Here is a 21,771-nt window from a genome sequence, read left to right on the forward strand (position 1 = left end):
GGAAGCTTCAGAGACTTTGCACGTAATTGATCAGCGTGAAATTCTAAATCCACCTAGCCCATCCGTCCGTACGTCTGTTTGCGTGAGTGGATGGACATATTATAACTGGCGATCAATTACTGGACGCTATGTACGTAATAGACGTATGCTCCAGGAACATTGGAGTAATGTATGTTTTCCAATTCTTTCTTGCGTCATATTTAACTTGCCAAAAGACGGTATATTCAGTTCGTCGAAACCTTTATGAAACCATGAAGGAAACTTTAGAGAACCTACGAAGTAAATACATTGTTAACCGTTGCGTTTTAAATTCTAAGCCGATCTAAACATGGCCCTTAAGGGTAGCCCTCAAAATGTGAATGGTAATCTAAACAACGGATAATCGAAATTTTTAGAAAACGTAAACTCCCCCAAAGCTTTCGTGCAGACAAATTTTTCTCTCATATTAATAGATGTAGAATCAAAGGTCAAATAACTTTAAAGCGTTGAAGCCGTGGAAAAATCTGCTAATGCTTTCTTCGTAAGTAAACATTACTTGCAAGATACTTGAGATGGAATTTGTTTTTATTAAAAATCTTTTAATTATGAATCAGTCGTTTTATCTGTCCGAGTTAATGCCACGCTGCTTTTATCTTTGCGGAAAAGTACGTTGTACTAATAAGGAAATCATCCGAATCGACATTCCCCAGAACGGCCGATCCACAACACTCCGTCCATTTCCTTTTTGTGAGAACGTTTGTGGACAATCGCACGTAGACTGTTATAAAGACAAGAAGTAAAAAAAGTATAGCGGGTAATGGCCCATCATTAAATATCCTACACCAACTCGCTTAATACAGTGGTTCGTATAGCGACAAGGTGTTATATGTGAAGTGCTCGGAAAAGTGGTAGAGTACTAGCTTGAGCTAATACATGTCACTTTACGAAATTTCATCAAACTGAAAAAGCAAAAAACAAGACAGACCGATGGACGGACGGACTTAAAACGTTCGGTATAATAAAAAGGGAGCATCTTAAGTGCTTCTGGGCATTGCATATATCGGCACAAACTCAATATAGCTTTGTATATAACACGTGATGCAGGGTATGAAAAATGAGTTTTGCTGAAGTAACTGAGATTTGCAAAAAAAAAAAAAAAAAAAAAAATTCCTTGTTTCGATTCGTATTTACTCTGGAACAATCTTTGCATTTCAATTTTTAATTTAAAGAACACCAAAGGCGTTCGGTCACTCGGCAATATTATATATGCGTTATGAGTTAGAATAAAAAATTAACAAAATCAGTGAAGTCTCAGCCTCCAGTTAGGTAATAAATTATTAGATGGTAGACAATGCAGTGCAAGTTTTAAAGCGATTATGCTCTCTTCACAGTCAAATTATTAGAAGTCATTCTTCAGAAACATGCTGAGAAATCGTTATGAGATCTCACTAATAGTAAATATCGCTTGAGTTGTTTATTTAGCGTGTTTTATTCTTTTCAATTTAAAAAAAAATAAAAAAAATAATAATAATAATAAATATCTTTCCATTAACCTACCGTCCCTTCTCCGTTGAATGATGATACCATCTGACAATTTTTTGCCTTAAAACTTGCGGCACCTTTACGAAACATGACAAATGCAACGTTTGGCCATATGAAGCTGTTATACGTTTCTTTAACACACTTGTATCGCATATACCAGATGTTTCGTTGGCAACGTCCTAAAAAATAATTGAGAAAAAAAGGAAAGGAAGAGAAGAGCAAACAATAAAGAGAAACAATGAGTAAAAAAACATTTATTACACTTGACAACTTCGATATGCATGTTGGGTAAGAAAGCATAAACAAGATTATAAATATATATATATATATATATATATAAGTATATGAGGAAAAGATATACTCATACACACATATATACATAAAATTTGCATATATAAATACACTCCGTTTCACGTTTATAAAGTGTCAAATGTTACTAAAAGAAAAATGTTTTGCTTTGTTATTTATGCGAATGTTATGCTGGCGTATGCAAAACAGACGCACACACATGCATGGATACTCACCTGCAGTAAGCCCAGTTGATATAATTTACAAACGCCCGCCTCCTTATCCCAGCCACAATACGGATCTGCCACACAGCGTATGCACGAATCATAACGTCTGGTGCACATGGCCAAGTCAATTTGTTTTACTACATGATCAGTAGCCAAATAAAGTGAACCGGTTTTCTGACTTATACCCATCTCCTGTATGGGTTCATTGTATGCCACTTCCAGAATATCCAACAAATTGGAATGTCGTCTTCCGTACCGTATAAATTGAACAATTTTATATATATTGCCGGTGGAGGTGCCAATGAAATATACCAAATATTCCTGATTCAATTTATCAATGCGTATCCTATATAACAAAGAGAAAATGAAATAAGGGAAATAAATTTATAAAAAAAAAGAAAAAAAAAAAAAAATGATAGAGAAATAAATAAAATCAAGTCAGGGAACGCTAACGCAGTTTCTGGGCGACTATCATAAACACTTCTACATCAGGACAAGAATACAGATTGAATCTGCGTAATGTTGACTCATAATTCTTGATATCAATCAGTTGGTCATTAAGAATCGCTTTGCTTTATCAAAAGTTTCTTAGTTGCTTGAAGCAAAGCTTTTGTCGATTCTGCTCAAAACGTTCACTTAACGATATTTCCCGCAGATTTTTTAAGAACAAACAGGCGGACTTAGCTTAGGTGTATTTATTGAATAAAGATGCAAATGTTGTTAAGACTCAGATTGGTCCGGCATAGGGACTTCGTGTCTCGATTGCTCAAGTGTGGTGTTAAGCTATAAGTTCAGTGATCCTACATCATAAGACCTAACAACACAATGGCAATGTCGGAGGAATCAGTAGTTTTTCGGCTGAGATCTGAGAAGGTCGGCCACAATAAGTGTTAGACAAAAGTTATTGAAGCAGTCGACGTGAACAGATGTCACCTGGACGCTTATACGCTTCCTTGAAACAATGTCTAAAGTGTGATCTACAGAATAATACAGAGGTTAAAGTAGCGATAATCGTCGTATTGAAGTAACTGATAGCTGTAACATCTAAAAGAACCTAACAGGAATTTCGGATATCAATCGTGAAAAAACAAAAATGGACTTGCCAAGTAAGGAAAGTCTCTAAAACTGATAGAGTTTTCGTTTAAGATAAATTTCAAATCGTATGCTATGGCGAGCTAACTACGGTTAACCGACTGGCATCTCTCTCCGAACGGTAGATCTTCGATCGCAGAAAGTGCAATAATCACGCGAGATTCCCAGGAGAGAAGTCACGGCTGAGAAGTCTTCAAAATTTACGTCTTGAGAAAAATTATTCTTTTATGCAAGATCATATATCCCACATATTCTAGAGTACTTATAACATTTTTTTTTTTTTTAAATATCACCAATCGCTTAGGGGATGTGTAACAAAGTAACAGTTAGAAAGACGTGGGTACAAAAAAAAAGATGGGAAGTGACTACAGTCTAGAGAGTGTGTGCGGGCAACGGATGGGTGTTATGCATTTAATAGCTCAGCGCGTTTACTACAGCTCTCTCTCCCCAAGTTCTCTCTAAGCCAAGGAACACCGATTAGGAAGTGCCAATACTTTTCTATCAGCTAAGCGTTCGCCTTATACGTATAGTTTTAGAACATAGCTAGGATCAATGTAAACTCTACTGCACTGGGATTTAAATCTGCGAACATGGACATGATTCTCCGGCGGTCGGCGGTTGTCATTGCAAACGATGGGCCGAAGGAGACCGTAGGTACAGAATGGCCCAGGGCTTATGATCTGACCGTTCAGTATGTAGGCAGATCCGTATAAGGGTGGTATTTCTTTTGGTTGTAATCGCCTGCGGAGTGTGCGTGGGATAACAATTTAAAACCCTCACCCATATCTTTCGATCTAGCTAGCTCAGTAATGGCACATGCATCCGTCTCCACAATCTCCAATCCTTTTCAGGTGGCACTTGACTGCGGTCTTAAAAATAATACAGTCCGTAGTTCAATACTCAGGCACATAATGAGGCTTTCCAGACATAGTCGTTACACCGGCTACATCCGCGCTATACCTATAGTTTTAGAATCTGGTAACATAGCTACGACCAAACTAGGGCTAGGGCGGTGCGATTTAAGCCCGAGAATACCAGCTTGGCTAGTAGGCCTGTTTACTCAGATGCTACCATTTTTTGTATCCTAGATAGTACATAATTAAAATTTATAAAAACTTAGCCTTGGTTTCACAATAGAGGTTTTCTTCTTTGATCTGTTGAATAACTTGAAGGGTACATGTGCCAACTTGTGAAAATTCTAGCTCTATTCGTTTGTCTACACGATCTCCACAAATACTTGGATACGCTTAGATCGAATCGTTCGCTGATTTAATAAATTTCAAGTTTTGTTCAATATCTATTTGTGGGCCTTCGTTTATCTGTCGTTGTTTTCTACTGAAGTTCTGGTGAACTGCTTGTAATCTTTGAATATTATCAGAATGCTGTTGTCATATAAATTTCGGTAAGTGAAGCTTAGCTTACATTTAAGCTAATGACGAAAACATGCTTGCAGATAAGATATTTGCGTATTTAAGTTGACTGAAAATCGAACCATTGCTCTTCGAATAGCCTAAGAGGAGATCCCTTTTACTTGTATTTTTTTGTTTTTTTGGTATTCTCTGTATTGTTACATTGTTGCAGCTTATAGCGAAAGCTGAAAGTTTTATGTTCTACACCTAATACGGGAAAGAAAACAAAAACTATTTATAAAAGTTTTTGCAATATTTTCTCTAAATGCTTGAGATACTTTAGAAGAATAACTTGTATACTATACACACCATCGTGGCTTAAGTATCTAGAGGGTCTATTGTTATTGTTATTATTCTTACGTTCGTATACTATTTTAGGTTTTCTTTTTTTTTTTTTTTTCTATTTGTTTTTTTCATATGAATAGACGAAGGTTGTGGTCTTGGTTGCTCAGCCCGTGGTGCTTGTGTGTGTGTGTGTGCATGCCTGTTTTCTGGCAGGATGCTTTGATGGTTGTATATAGTAAATGCAAAACAACTCTGAATACACGAAACAATATTTAAGAGCATTTAACTAAAGAAGAAAAAATGGGAAAAAAAACATTTCCGACATAGTTTCAAAATTTTTTATACACTTTACCCTAGAATGGATAGAGCGTTAAGTTTCTCATCCAGCTTGTAACACACAGACCTAAGTAAAGTGAAGGTTTATTTTCTTGATCAGCGCAAAATGTCAAATCGATTTCATTACACCATTTGTACATCCCGTCGCCGTTTAAGGGAAATAATGAAAAAAATTTTCGATTTCTTTTTTTTTTTTCTTCGAATAATCAACGGCTTTGGACCAAATTTGGAAGGGACAAACGAGAACACAGTCCTATCAGACGATAAAATAGCATTTTAGTTGTAAACGGCGAAGCGTTCTTATGCGATGAGTATCTAAAGTTCGTCCTGAGAGTTAAAACCTGTTTCCCCTATATTTTGTGTTGCAGTTTTTAGAAAAAATCAACACAAAATCTGTGCATATGTTTATTTAGGTTCAAGCTTTATTTTAATATTTAAATAATATTTTCAAACTTTGAATTAAATGTTTTCAATACACAATAGTTTTTTATTCTTTAAATTTTTTAATTTTTATACTTTAACCCTAATTCGTTTCGCCTTAGGATTCGTTCTAAGGATACGTGCGCGGATTAGGATTAATTTTTTTATTTTTAGTGTTTTTGCTCGTTGTACTTACTTGTCCACCACTAGTTTCGTTAGAATTATATCACGTTTGTAAAACACCGGATTGCCGAACTCGTGATCTATTGCTTTGTCCATTAAAGGATGCTTGCGTATGAAATTCAATACAGAATCGGGTAGACCGGAGGTGTCGTTAACACATGTGCCCGGTCTGGGTTCGGGCACCTTCGAATTTAATACCGGTAGCCAAGCGGAATTTGAAGTCGCTTGTTCTTTAAATTTACCTGTCAATGAATAAGAAAAGTTCAAAGATCAATTAGAGAAAACCAAGAATCTATTGTTAAGATATGAGTTGAATTGCAAGTGATCGCGACAAATTTACCCATGCGAACCATTAGTAAGCCGCTCAGACGCACTGATATCTTTTTAAGGTTCAAGGCAAAGAGCTTCGTGTTCGTGATGAACCTTTTTCATTCAACGCAGTGAATCATTTGGTACTGATTCGCAGAAGATTAGAAGAAGCAGTTAGTTACAGTTGTTTCTTTCTAAGTTATTTACGTATGCAGGCTTCTAGTCGTAGGTAATCGTTCGAGTTGTCAAAATGCGTACACATTCTGTCATCGTTCGCCAATCAAGCATATTGTAATATAATAAATCGGAAAAGAAATCAATTTCACACGTAAACCTTCTTTTTATTTAGGAAGAGATTTGACTTGTCTGTCCGTTTTAAATTCTTTTGTGCAGCCCACAGGCCCCAGTTTTTGGTATATTTTAACAAAACTTGGCGCATTGGCCTATTTTGGTCCAAGGACAAACACTATTGCAAATAGTTCGCATTTAACCGCTATTTCGTCCACTTTCCCTCTAACATCTTATTGTGCTAAGTTGTTGTATGAATAATTCCTAAATGACGTCCAGTATTTAATGAATGAAGAAAAAAAAAAAAAAAGAAAAGAGAGACAAAATCTTACAAATTGTAAGAGCTTCGAAAACGGAAGTTAGTCGCGAAGGGCAAAGTAACAAAAATTCCTTTAAGGCAAAGGCATTTGAATGAAGTGATGCAAAATAAATGAGTCTCTAGTTAAAATTGCGAAAAGTACGTAAACACTCCTTTCGTTTTGCAAAATATTGATAAAAGAACACTCAATAAACTCGTAGGATGACATAAAGACGCCTCCGCTATTGACGAATCCATACGATTTTTAAATAATACTACGCACTAAATATTGAATGTGTCGAAATTTCGTAACATCCCGATCATTACTTTAAGAATTTTAGTAGCACGCATCCTAGGAACTTATTGAGTGATGTAATAAGCTGCTAACTCCGCATGGTTGGACCATTAACGTGCGTACAACTACCGCAACGTGCTCTTCTATTACTATCATTACCAAATCCTCCTATCTACGCCTCACCTATTTTCGATGCAGTCACGTTTAAAGACCAGCGTAGATATGCGCAAATGTATCAATGAGTATTTATCCTCGAAAACAGGAAGTTTGTGATAGTGAATATTTCACCTATTGAACTTTGTGACAAGCAATTCACATATGATCAACAAATACAGACAATTTATTGATACACATATTTTCGAAGCATTCGGCGAATGTGAACCACCGCAATTATCAATGAAACTTGGAGCAATGAACAATTTTGCCTTTGTGACCATCACCATTTAGTTATGTATAATAGCTGAACTCAAATTTGTGTGGATTCTATTAATGCAAACATAGAAAGACATGTTTCCAAGAATATCTTCTTTGTTTTTTTTTTAAACAAAATTGTCCGCTATATATATAGATATTTTTCCAATTGACCATTCACTCAAGGGATGTCCCGTTTACGTGTTGCGCAGTGACGATTCGAAAGAGGTAATTGAAGAGAAAGATATACGAAGGTGCCTGACGGTAGATTAGTAGGCGTGTAACTAATCGGTAACTGCTATGCCTTTACTGGGCCTGATTGGGCACTCGTTATAGCTACGGTCGAACGAAAGTACACAATACGCTGACCAGGTAATCGAGATGCTTACCCGCTCGACTACTCACGCGTACTCATGAGAATCTGAACCATTAATTCAAATGTGCAGACGTGACAGAAACCATTAGCAATTGAGTACAAAGGGAATACGATCTCGTGCTTGTATGCATCTTATGAGAACTTAGACTTATCCTATCATAATTAGCAATAAGAAAGCACGGATCCTAAGTAAAGATTAACACTGTGTGCGTAACTTTTTCTGGCTAAAGCGGGTAAATTCAGCATCTTACAAAATCATTTGGTAACCACAGGTGGGAGGATTGAAAGCAGGCGGGACTGTTGCTCCATTCCGTTATATGTGTTTCTCCTTTGCTCATTTTCTTTTGTTAATATATAATATGTTATATAAGTGACGCAGTCTTTTCGCGGTTTTTATTTGGGTTATATTGTCAAACTTTTTTTAGCCCCCTTTATAGAATATAAGTACAATAATTTGCTTATATAATTTATCCGTCTTATTTTGCTGTTAAAGTTACTTGCGAGAACAATAAAAGCTTAACATATTGAGGTCAATATTATTTGCAAACAATTTTTATATATTGTGCGACGTACGTACGGATTGACACTTTTTGCTTTCTTTCTTTTTTTTTTCATTGCTTCAACATCATCATTAAGTTGTTTAAACACATGGATCGCGTACACTTTTTGTGTTTTACGACAAAGTTCACGACAACTTCCATGTACATGTACATGTAGGTGTATAAAGTATGCATCATGCAATGCTTAAAGGCGTATGCATACGTATATGCAGTTTTGTATTTAATAAAATATACTTTTATGCGTGCGTAGGTATGAATAACATTTTAAGCTTCCATTCCTGGCATATATGATTTCCGTTTCCGTTTTCTTTTACCCGTAAATATATTCTATTCAAAAGAAAAATTTCATTTTTTTTTATATTTTATTCATTTATTTTTTTATTTTTTGTTTTTTTTTTTTTCTTTTTTTTTTCTCTTTCACTCTTTTTTTTTTTTTTTTTTTTTTTGTATTTTAAACACACACACACACGCGCGTGCATAAAGCTTGCGGAAAGGAAAGTATGCGTATATATATATATATATATGTATACTTGGCTTCGTCGTCTTTTGGTGTTTATATGCATGCCTTGTAATGTGACTGACTGTGCATGCATTACCCCAAGTTTTTATGTTTGTTTACTTGCATGCTTGCATGCAAATTTAAAACATGATGCATGGAGTGTAAAAAATAATAATATATTCATGTGCACATATCCGAATGTAAGTAGATATATACGTATGCTTGAACGATGTTTATGTATGCGTTTGTATAAATTTAAACACGTGTAAGTGTCACACGTGTACTACACATCAAATATATTTCGTTTTGGTGTATCTTTCTTTTTTCTTTTTTCCTTTTTGTTTTTACTTTTGATTTTTCATCTTCCTCTCACATACAGCGTTCTCGAGAAAGACATCAACTATCCGTATACATATTTATATATATTTAGGAAAAGATATAAAATGTTTTAGACACTGCATAAAATCAAGTATGTTTATATGTTTATCTTATGTTATGTTATATTATGTAAGCATCCAAACAACGTTTACTACATTGTTTTACTAACAGCTGATTACATACATGTACTGCGATTTACTACGTAGTTGAGTATGTAGTCTACCACTTGGCTATTATACTTAGTTATAAATATAAACAAAATGCAGTCGTGTTGCGTCGTGTGGAACAATTTTAAAGCTTTGCGGTCATCATGTAATCCTTCTAATCCGTTAACCGTAATCCATAAAGTAAAATTTACAAAAATTTTTTTTAAATTAATAAAACGTTTGTCAATAAAAACTTGATTGATTGCTTTTGATCGTGTTGATAAAGGGTACTCTTCGGCAACATCAACATTTAAAGGTATACATGGGCGTAGCGTCATTTTGGAAAGTGACATTGACCGAAGAAGACCTGCGTGACGTGTTTCCAATAAGTGACTTGCATCAGTTGTTCTCCTTGACTTGACAACTGAAGCAAGTGAAGTTGATCAAAAAAGACCGATACATGTGAAATGATTCCAAGAACGTAGCAGACAAAATTCTGAGTATTTCGTAGGATTTGGATGGATATTGTCTTCGCATTTTATAGCGTGCACGTCGTGCTTTGCTTTCTGTTGTTGCCGTTCCACTACATTTAAAGTCTAATGACCGATAGAGCCGAATATGTAAACAAGTGACCTTGATATTTACGTTGCATAGCGGACAACTGCTGTTTATAGCATTCCTTGCATTCTTATGCAAAAAAAAAGGGGTAAAAGTGAAACAACGCAAAAGAAAAGGAGACAATCGTTTAAGATCAAGAGTAAGGGGAATGTAGTCTGAAGGATACGGTCAGTTTAAGCCAGTCATGGTCAAAGGGCAGAGGTATCCAGTATGTTTGTGTGCGTCTGCTTAAATCGTACGTGAAATGTTATTGTTGTGTTTTCTTTTATTTATCTCATAAAAAATCTTGAACTGAAATTTAAGGACAACAAAATTATGTTACTTTACAATCAAAGGTAAGCAATGAAGCTAAGAATCTAAGAAAAAGAAGAACAGATAGTACCAGGGAGCAAATTGCATTTGGCTGGACGCGGACCTTTTATACTCATATACTTTATCCCCTACTCTCCGACGCGACCTGCGAGTTTACAAAAATCGACAAACGGACGGTGAGAGTCTCTCTGTTTAACGCCTGCACCTACCCTGATGGCTTAAACAGAAAAGGATAATTCACACGCGATTTCCGTCATTTCCCAGTCTACAAGACAATCCTGCAAGTGAGAGAGCCTATACCAAGACTGGAGTACCAAATATGTAAGTTTAGGAATGGTCCATACCTTCCCCTCGGGGCAAAGCGAGAGTCACATGTGAGTTTACCCGAAGCAATTTCCACTTAAGTTTCCTCTAAAGGTTCACTCTTTCCACCGAAATATGTCACAGGGTCACGGGCATAGGGATAAGCTTACATTTATTCGAATTTTAACGCTGATAAATAATCCACAGTAGACCGTCCTATAATATGGCAGACTTTTCCCGCGTTGTATAAACGAGTGTTTTATGACTCACTAAGATCACTTGAGCCGTCCACAGGGCAAGCTATTAACTTTGTGGTCATATTTCAAAGAACTCTAATCCGGCTTAAGGCACTACATGACAGCAACTCTTAAGGCCGTAGAATAATAAATGTTTTCTCTCACAGGCGCGAGAGAGAAAGAGAGAGAGGAATGTATTTTCTGTCCCATTCCTTTATAGTGTTATACAACACACTTCTAGCGTGTTATACGAACATGGGCACAAGTTTTTTCGCCGTGTTATAGAAATTTGTTTCATAAAAACACTTGCTGTGGAGGGATCCCATCTATATATTTTGAATGATTCATAGGGCTTCCTCCTGCCCCCTGCAAATGGCGTCATAAGTCAATATAAGGAATAAAGAACATCTGCGTACTGCAAATAAAAAGCATCTGTTTACACGAAAGCGAAGGTTTCATACTAATTATCCTATAAACAAAAGAAAATATAAAGAAAAATTCTGCCTCAATACTTAATAATAAAAGTGCTAAATAGGATAGCGTAAGGGAGAGTACAAACAGTTCGACCGTTAAGAGTGATGCAAATTAAAAAAGAGAAATGATGATGACGGTGAAAGACATTCATTTGCGTTTAGCCTTCCAGGGAGAACTAAGACATTGTAATAGCACACCTATCTATAAAGCCTGTTTGTGATATAACGGCAGTTTGAAACGTTTAATATGATATGCAACAGCTTTGGCAACGACTGGAACAATATGCCGATAATCAATCTGCTGCAGCTTACCTTGCAAATGTACAAATGCATGCAGCGTTAATTACACAGATTGCCCGGGGACATCAGCGATTGCTGTTTGTATGTAGAGCCACGATCTATATAATGATAGTGTCAATGTGAGGAATACGGTGAAATCCTGTTTTTGATGCCGCACATTTTGGGCTTGATAGCAGCATTCATTCATTATTGATACCCGATGGTAGCATTAAACACTGTAAGCGTTCATTTGAACAGAGACATACTTTGTTGTTCTTTTCGCTACACTACATGTATTGGTTAATATTTTTCTTTTCGTTTAAAAAGCAAAAACCGATTTCTATTATATGGCAGACGTGATTTACTCTCAATAAGATATCATTGCAATAGTTGCGCTGAGATAGGAAAGGATACGTAGGATAGGCAAGACGAACTGTCTACTTAACGGACTGAAGTGCGTACTACGTGATGGACAGACATATTTCATAGAATGACTAGTAAGGAGATGTATAGTTTTTAATTCTTTCTGGTTTTTGTTTTTCAATTGCTCAAAACTTTTGCGACACACAGAAGGAAACTTCAGAGACTATATAAAGTATACTATTCTTGGTCAGTGAATGTAATTTGAGGTCGATCTGATCATGTCCACCTGTCTGCCTGTGTGCTTCTCTGTGCATTTACCTGTAATAAGCGTACTCCCAGCTGCAGAATTTATGATGATGCCTTTTGTACTCAATTAGGACTGAAAATCGGTCGCTTTATTCGAGCAGCATGCCTACACTACAGCATAAACCAAGGACGTATGTCTTCAAAAGCGATAAAATACTTATGACCGGCTTCGGAGGCTTAATGTTATAGAAAATCGAAATGCTTTTTTTCCCGCTCGTTTTAAAAGAAAGCTGGTGGTGGATATAGAAGACATGGTCAGAGCCGACGTTATATAACGGATAAATAAAAGAATAAGGGTTTGTGCTGTGCTTTCTGCCGCCGGGGAAGTAATTCTTGTATCTCTTGCCAATTTTATTATTATTAAATGAATTCTTGGGTGAATAATTTTATCTTCCTAGTTTCTCATATGCGGATGTGTCATTGCAGGACGCGCAATACCACAATAAAGATGATTCTCTTACGAGCCAATACGATTAGCAACGTTTTCTCATTACTAGAAAGTTTACTTCACTGAATAGATTAGTAAAATATGAAACACATACAAATGATCCGATGGTTTATACCGACATTAGTCTTTGACAAATCGAATACAAAACTATTTTCTCTTTGCTTTTAAGCGGACCTGGTGGGATTTCAATAATTACACCTTTAAGATTAACATGTAAACTTACAAAGAAGCAGTTTTAAAGAAAGATATACATCAGCAATGTTGTTAAAAAAAGCAATTTTAGTCGGACCAAAATATTAAACGGTTCAAAAATTTTCTAAGCGTAATTGTCTGTCAGTGTAAAAGTTTTTAAAACTTCAAATTTATTTTTCTTGAAACATGGTTTTTGGAACGCCCTAACACTGCAGCCTTACTCCATTGAATTTTATTCTTGTCACAAGAGAAGTATACAAGAATTCGTTAAAATCTTATTTATTAAAAAAGTTGTCGCTTGTCTTTGGTCGAAAGTTGGATGCGTATTCTCTCATCGCACAAATCGAAATTTTGCCATGCACAAAGACATTAAGATATTTTTTCAAGTTTCCACCGGTTACAATTTTATTTTTCGAGTATGGCTGCGGCGTTGCCATTTTTTGAAAGTTTTCGAAAATAGTTTTTATTTTAATTGTTAAATAAATTCATGCTTAACAACATCACCGACTATTATTATTTTCCAAACTTCTTCTTCCTTCTAAAAAAGATTGCAAGAAGATTGCGTCCTTTCAATTCATTCTAAAAACCTCGGGCATAAGTTAAATTGGGTTCGACTTTCATTGGCTAACGCCAGTGTTAGCATTCCTAAGAACAATCTAGACTTACTCAAGTTGTCCATTGTTCTAAAATTGCAGGTCGGAAAGCAAACTACTGATCAATTTGTCTCCTAATGGAAATTTTCAAGGTCTCAATTTTCTCCTTTTTTACCCCGCACCACTTGTTGTACGATGGTGTATTAAGTTTGTACAGATATATGCAACACTCAGAAGAACTTGAAATAGACCAACCTTTTATTACTCAGAATCACTTTCTGCATCAGTTCGGCCCTCCGTCTGTCTTCTTTTCTTGATCTCAGCTCATGGGCTGCAATTTTTAAAATAATTGGACTAAGTTCGGTAAACCGATGCATTTTGACTCAAAAATGAACGCCATTGAAAATGGCTGGGATTAGACCACATTTTCGACCACTTATCCCATAATACCTTATTTTGAAAAGTCGTTAAATGCATAACTATAAAGGGTAGGGTATTTAATGGGTACTTAATGATGGACCGTGTACTTTTTTTCCTGGTTTTTCCTTATGTGCAAGTTCATGTGTAGCTCTTCGAGCTTATCTTATCTATTTAATTAACTTTAACGTTTACTAAATTTTGTAGTTGTGCAGCATGTCTTGCGAATTTTAAAATTACAAATAAACAAAAAAAACAAAAAAAAAAAAAAATCGTAAAACAAAATTTATATGTCTTTCTTTTTAGCGATTTAATTCCTAACATAGTATTTCTGTTTCTCCTCAGCGTATCTACTCTTGTGTGTGTGTTAAAAAAAAAAAAAAAAACAAGAAAAAATTCTTGCGCCACATATATATATATACATATATTTTTTTTTTGATCTTACGGAACATGTGCGCGCGCGGAATGCCATGAAAATATAAAAACTTCACTTTAGAAAGAATTATTGCGAGTGCAATAAATCTTAATACAAATACAAACGTGGCATTTAGCAATTTTCTTATACCCTTTTAACAAAAAAAAAAGAAAGCAGCAATATAAACATACTCCAGCACACAAACGTATATCTGCACACTTTTGCCATGCACACCTTCAAACTAAATCTAAAGTGTTTGTTTGCTTTTTTTTTTCTTTCACTATTTCTGTACTATTTCTGTATTTTTCTTCATTGCTTCGCACCCTCACTGCACTTACCTTCAAAGGCGGCATTAATGTCGCGTATATCGTAACTGCATACAGCTGAACCCATTATGCCATGCGTGTTGGTCGTGAATGTGGCGAAAAATTTCGTATCATCATGTGGCATTTTATACACAGATTGAATTTCATTGAAGTAAAACGGAAATTCGCTTGATATACTGCAATTGATGCGTGCCTTTAGATATGTGGCCCAATTTTGGCCTGTCATGTATTTACCGCCGCGATCATTTTTGCAAACTCGTGCAATACGCGAATAGATAGCTTTACCGCAGTTAATGTACTCGACTGCATGTTCACGAAAAAAGAAATACACATACTGGCCAATATCAAAGGAACCAACAAAATTTGGTTCTGAAAGAAGAGCAAAAAAAAAGAAGAAAATTTGCTTTATATGATTAGATACTTGACTTTAATTACAAAATGTTTAAACTTACTATCCAACCATTTGCTGTCATATTTGACAGTCCGCTTGAAATTATGCTCCTTACGGCCGGACGTGAAGTTATATAAATCCGAACGAAATATAACCGAATCAGCTTTTGTAAACTCAGCATTTGTACCCGAATACTATGAATATGAAGAAAAGAAAATAGGAATGATTCACTAAAGTACACATAACTCGTGGCGAGCCGTGTGTACCTATCACCCGTGGCGAACACATGACAACGTTGACAAACATTACGCTCATATGCTTAAAAAGTACTGAGCGGCTTCGTTATGAAGGAGTAGTGCAGTGTAAGGGCCTACCATCTGATAGCTCACAGTTGAAAGTAGTGCTCTATACACACAACTATATAGAATGGTATGTAGTTTGTTCAGGTCAAACAGTTTTCCTCGAAGGCTCTACACAAGCATCTGCTTTTTCGAATTGTTGTCGGATAGTGAAAGAGCGGAACGTTGCATTCTGTTCGTTCTCTACAAGAATCTTTCACTAGTACAAAGCTATCTTCAAAACCTAAACCTATGATCTATAAAAGGCAAGCTCAAAACAAACCGCAAGGGTGAAAAGCTTGTAGCAGCGAGTATGAATATTACTCTATAAATTTTTTGGCGTTAGAAGGGCATAGGGCATAAGGAACTGCTACCGGCAGATATGACAATAGTCTAGGACCTATTGCTTGACTGGAAAGCATCTAAAGCTTAATGAAAGAAAGGTTTGTATGTCGATATTACATCAGACTGCATACTATGTCAAGCTTCATCAGGTAGGGAAAGTCTGAAAATTTATTTCGAGCGCTATAGAAACAGACCTATAAAGTCCAAGCTTAAAACTGCACAAGTTTGCCGTAACAGATTTAGAACTTCGCTTAAAAAATGTCAGTAAATCTTCGAAAAAAAGAAATATCATAAAGTATCAGCGATATCGCTAAGTTTATAAATAAGAGAAGTTTTTCAATTCGTAGCGCTGACTTTCAAAGGCTCAATTCTTTTTAGGGATCCTATTTAGGGGGAAAATATCAGCTCACGTTTTCTCACGTTTCGCATTGAAAAACTTTTCTCAACTTAATTTGGAGAAAGGAAACGAATCAAGCCAAAGAGCGAAGCGCACAAACGCCAACATACAAACACATGGCAAATAAATCTAAATAGAGAATGAAATTTAATGCCTAGCCGTAGTCTATGACACAAATTGAATATACTAAATTAGTATAAACATAACCTCCGGGCGATAGTTATGAAAGTAAATTTTATTAATTTCATATGTAAACCAGAGACATAAACCGAATGAATCTCTAAATGAAGAAATTAAATTTTCTTTACTAAAGAGAGAAAGAGGCAGAAAGAAAGCAAATAATAAAAGAAAAAAAAATTGATTTGAAAACGTACCAAAGCCGGCAGACCAAATGGATTTCCTTTTTCAACGTAAACTGCCGTCGAATTATCAGCCGGATCATAAGGGCATTTACCAATACCTAAACCAATGCCAGGCACGTATTCGGATCTAGGTAAATGTGTTAAGTTTGCCTAAGGTATAACAAGCAGGCAATCAGTCGACCGGCAAAGCAAACGTAACGAGAAAAACGAGAAAGAATAGAAAGAAGAAAACAATAATCACATTAAAGGCTGTCTATATACAAAAAAAGCTATTGTGTATTAAAGAGTAATTTTTATTTTAAGAACCGTATGCGCAACGCTTAAATAGAAGATTTACTTATCTTACTAACTTTTTCTTTAGTCTCATAGATTTGTTTTAATAAATGAACTTTTTGTTTTTTTTTTTTTTGCTTTCAGCTACGATTTATAATTTTCTATAAATTTATGAAATTTTCAAACATTGACCTTTCTATCGAAATTAAACTTGCTCTAGGAGACGTCGCTCCGCTTGTGGAATATTAATTTAATAAACACTATATCTTAACCGTAGTATTAACCTGACATTAGTTCCCTAAGCTTATTGCTCGTATATATGTAAGTAACTTAGATTAATACACAACACACATACACATACACACACACACACACACATAGCCATACACACACCCACTCATAGATTTATAAATATATATATATATATATATATTATATTCGTCATTTAAACAGCTGCGTACGTATATTTAAGTTACACTTAGCTTATAGGAACGATGTATGTACGTAGTTAAGCAAGTTTATTTCTCATGCACATACATATGCACATACGTATTTATGTATATATTTATATATGTTACATAGACTTACACCTGCATACTTACATTTATCACATAATCTTTGGGATTGTGTGCATTTGTACCACAAACATATAAACGTGTCCCAGTGTCCATGGGTTGTATTACACGTATGTGATTACGGCATTCCACCTTCTTCAAGGCAATTGAGTCAACGTCGTAAACAGCATCACGTAATCGCAGCACGAAAGAAAAAACGTAGAAACGACAACAAAATAAAACAAACAAAAAATAAGAAAATAAAATAAAAAAGGAGAAAAGGTATTTTAAGAAAAAAAGGCAAAAAAAAAAAAAAAAAACCAACAACCCCCCCCCTTAATTTTTTTTTTTTTTTTCGTTTTTTCTTTTTTTTTTTTTTTTTTTTTTTTTACTCAGGCCATTTAATATTAAATTTAATATGAAATGCTTTTAGGGAATTTCTTTTTTAGGTCGAGCGAAAAATTTGAATTTACCTCACGTTTGCCTTTCGAGACACAGCTTAATATATCCGAACCAGAAGGCTCCAATATTAGAACATCACGCTGCAAAATTTAAATATAAGAAAAAGAGTTTGGCTTAATCGATATCATTCAATTGCAAATTAAGGAAAGCGATAAAACTTAAGGTTCGTGCAAGGAATAAACTCTCAGTGAGTTCACTTCCTTCGCCTTATTTACTTGAACTTATTGAGTCATAAATATGATCTTAATAGATCCATCGTTAGTTGATTTTTATAGATAAGATTATTACATCAGTTAAATTGAGAAATTCTTTATCGAATTGCTCGCCATACAAAAAAAGGCGAAACCTTAGCAGATGTATATTAAAGATATTAAATACTTAGCACGTTTTCCATGATTCAATCAAGCAAATTATGAAAAGCACTAAAGAGAACTAAAAAGTGATATGCCCTTCAATACCTTACGAAGTGTGCTTTACATTCTAAACACAGAGGAATTAGGGACTGATCTCGTATACCGAACGCACTCATAGCTAAAAGCTTTTCAATTGTTATGTGATATATTCTATGTCCGAAAAATAGGGTGCGCTTGGTTACAAAATGATTTCCTTATCGTTGAAAGTCAGTTTCATTGCCTTCCTTGGCTTTATAACCCACAAAGAATATTACTTGTTATCAGTTTGGCCCTGAGGAAGGAATTAATAGCGCACAACATCACGATGTCGATTGATCTCTCGCTTGATTTGCAAACGATTTTGAAGCGGGTTTTCGGAAAAATATTTTTCGTATGATGATGCTTTGGAGTATCTCACGTAAAATTACGGGCTGAATGGGCTGAAAGCAGGGCAGAATAGTCCAAAGCTTAATATCTAACGGTTTTTGATTGAGCGGGAAGAAAGTTTCCCCATGTACTAGCTACCTTTACACCGACTGTCTGGAGTTTTGACTATATTAACATAGTATACAATAATATTCTATAGATGATCAGACTAGACTAGATGATTAAGGGCAATATGTTTGTGCCACGCAAAACCAATCGATTATATCTAAGAAAAACACATGTATAACTTTTAACTAATTTCGTCCTTCTTTTTAAACCATAGTCCTATAGGCTGTAGTGATTTTCGCACCCGGACAGTAGAAAAAGTCGGAGGAAACGCTCATAAGTGTTGCTAAGATGGAAAAGTTGACTAAATAAATAAAAAAGATAGAAGGAATTAAAATAAATATAAATAGCGAGCCAAAGGAAAAAAACACAGCCATCTGACACTTGGAAGTATTGAGATCCGCAAGAAGAGTACAAATTTTGTCGTGCTAAACTTTTCCCGACTCGTCTTAAATATTTTGCCACAATTCATAACAAAAGTAGTTTCTAGGCTCATGGCTCATGGCTCAGAGAGTAGCTGAAGAACGTCGTGTGATTTTTTCTCATATATTTTTTAATTTTTAGTTAAATCTACGTAGTTATGTTGTGTATGAATATTTTAGTTTCTTTCGGTTTCTTGGCCTGTGTCTCGCGCTGTCGCTCTTTATTTATGTAAGGACTCCCTTCGTAAACCATTTTATTGACGAAAGAAATTCCTGGGAACTATTGTCGTTCTCTAAATTGTCAAAGTAGCTGATGTCGTCGTGAAACTGGGGATTGGGGACTTATCTATGACAATTGAAGAAGATCAAACACCCTAATGTCCGAAATAAAAAGCGGAACTAGAAGTATAATTAGACGTAAACAAAGGTCACGGCGTTGCGCCATAGAGCATAGAGCCCGCAATTACAATAGTTTGGAGGCATGAGTTTTTTATCCAAATTTTCTCATCAGAGAATTCGAGTGTACGCCAGTACTTGCACCGAAGTTTCCAAAGATATGTGAAATGCAATAATAGACTCCACGTAGACTTACGGTCTTATTAATAGAGAGTGGATTCCTTTCCTTATCGTCACAGAAGGTACAAACATGCATCCTTTATAGGTAAAGGAGATTACTTGCGCTTATGCTCTTTTTATGTTCCTAACGTTCTTACTTATAGGAATTTGAGCAGATCCGAGTTGTGACAGCGATGTTGTCACTTCGATTGCTCGATCCAAAAAAGCGAAAATATCGATTGATGTGCCCAGTTAATTTGCGTTCAAAAGATGGGCGTTACCAATCGTTACAAGAATCTTACGAACTGATTTCGATTGCGATAACTCTCCCGACTAATATCTGCTGACAGCATTGGGAAAGTTGGCTCTTGCTGCTGACCTTTCATGGGAGCGTTTTGCTATACAGGGGCGGACTGTTTCATTCTGAAAATTCAACATATCCTGATTTTTGGCATATTCCCTTGCTGTTGGTTGGGTATCCGTGGGATGATTTCATTTGTTCGGAACAAACCAAAATCAAGTCAACTCAACTGGAGCCGTTATAGACATTTAGCTTTCTCGTGTTTATTAAGTTACGGGCATTCTTTTGGGGACAGCCCTCGCAGTGCAAGGCTCTTTCTGGCATAACGCATTTTACTGTGTAAAGTGCTTGAAGACAATACGGAAAAGTCACAGTTTTTTTGCCGAACTTTAACTAATAGTTGCGGCCACTCTTTCTCGGAGAACAGCGAGCGAACTAATTTATTTATTAAACTAACAAAATATTTAGCAAAACCTCATTGAAAATAATAAATAATCCCACAGTAATAGTTTGGGTAATTAAGTTTAGTTTAAATGTCACCCGAAAATGTTATGTTTCTTTCCCTTTATCCCGCACGCTTGTACGTAAATATATCAAGAGATTACTGATATTTAAACATGTGCATCTATGTTAGATGGCATGCATGGTATGCATGTGGGTAAATGTAAGAATTTCGTAAGTAATGATGTCTAAATGACTTCCTTTTCCTGTTAGTTTTCGTATTTTCTTTCTTTTTGGCAATAATATCCGTATGCGTGTAACTGCGAATGTTTTTACTTATAATAGATATGTGAAAAAGTGCATTAGAAATTGTATAAATCATCAAAAAAAAAAAAAAAAAAAAAAAAAAAAAAAAAAAGAGCAAAAAAGTTGGAGAAACTTTGCTAAAATCGTTTGCCAAACATTTCATCTATACTTGAAATTCTCAATTTAATGATTTTTTGTCTTAAAATCTCAATATCCGTTTCCCTCGACTTAAAATAAATCAATTTCTTTTGTTTTTCTAACTTAACTTGAAAAGACTTTAAAGGGAGTACACACACATATATGTATATACATATATATATATATATATATATATATTTTTTTTTTTTTGCTCTCTGCTATTTATTTAAGCATAATTAAGCAGAGAGCAAGAACTCCAGAAATGAAATTTATTGGTTTTTGAATGATTTAAAAAAGAAGAAGACAAGACGAAGGAAAGAAAACTCGACTTAGCAAAGTACTTTTCATTTTAAAATAAAAACGTGCAAGAATTTCCAAAAGAAGAAAATATAAATTTGGGACAATTTTTTTCATTAAATAATAAAAGCTTCCTCTTCTTTCTAAGCTAAATCGTGTATTTTTACGAAAAAGAAAATAAGAAAAAAAAAAAAAGACAAACAAATAATATAAGTAAATAAATATTTGGGAAAAAATATCTCAACAAGCGGTGGCTTTTGTTTATTTTGCATCTATCATCGGCCATGGGGTTACAACTTTGGGAACCGAATGAAGTACATTCGATTGGGTACGCATGGCGACAGGCATAGGAAGTAATATCAAGATGGAAAAATAAATTTCATAGACTTTTGTTTATAAGGTACTCTCAAGCATCACCTTTTGCACAAATTTGCTTCGGATAACTTGCCAATTTTCACTCTCTCAATGATACGTGGAAGCGTGAGACAAGCTAAATCCCACTGGTTGTCTCATATATTTATAACAATTATATCGCTTACGCATCTCTTTTGATGAGGTGGTTAATGCGAACTGTCGAAGTAGAAGTAAAGCAGACGCAGGGTAGTAACTCTCTCCCTCTTTTATATCACTTATGTGTCTCTTTTGATCAGATGGATGACACGAACAGTCAAATTAGAAATAAAACATACGCAGATTAATAATT

General features: G+C 35.2%; 1 protein-coding gene across 2 annotated transcripts in view; it reads right to left on the bottom strand.

Moving 5' to 3' along the window:
• LOC119636091 (semaphorin-2A-like) overlaps positions 1-21,771 on the bottom strand; it is a 122,341-nt gene that overhangs the window by 13,341 nt on the left and 87,229 nt on the right. Inside the window, exons 4-11 of one of the 2 annotated variants that reach the window (XM_038031223.1) lie at positions 17,736-17,804; positions 17,311-17,415; positions 16,448-16,585; positions 15,055-15,187; positions 14,615-14,971; positions 5,775-6,003; positions 2,046-2,382; positions 1,537-1,700 (exon numbers count right to left, since the gene is read on the bottom strand). In XM_038031223.1, coding sequence (XP_037887151.1) covers positions 1,537-1,700; positions 2,046-2,382; positions 5,775-6,003; positions 14,615-14,971; positions 15,055-15,187; positions 16,448-16,585; positions 17,311-17,415; positions 17,736-17,804 — 1,532 coding nt within the window. Of the gene's footprint in view, positions 1-1,536; positions 1,701-2,045; positions 2,383-5,774; positions 6,004-14,614; positions 14,972-15,054; positions 15,188-16,447; positions 16,586-17,310; positions 17,419-17,735; positions 17,805-21,771 lie in introns of both variants that reach the window. The other variant, XM_038031222.1, reaches the window with a different exon arrangement.

The sequence above is a fragment of the Glossina fuscipes genome, unplaced genomic scaffold, assembly GCF_014805625.2.
Source record: "Glossina fuscipes isolate IAEA_lab_2018 unplaced genomic scaffold, Yale_Gfus_2 27, whole genome shotgun sequence".
Taxonomy (NCBI): Eukaryota; Metazoa; Arthropoda; class Insecta; order Diptera; family Glossinidae; genus Glossina; species Glossina fuscipes.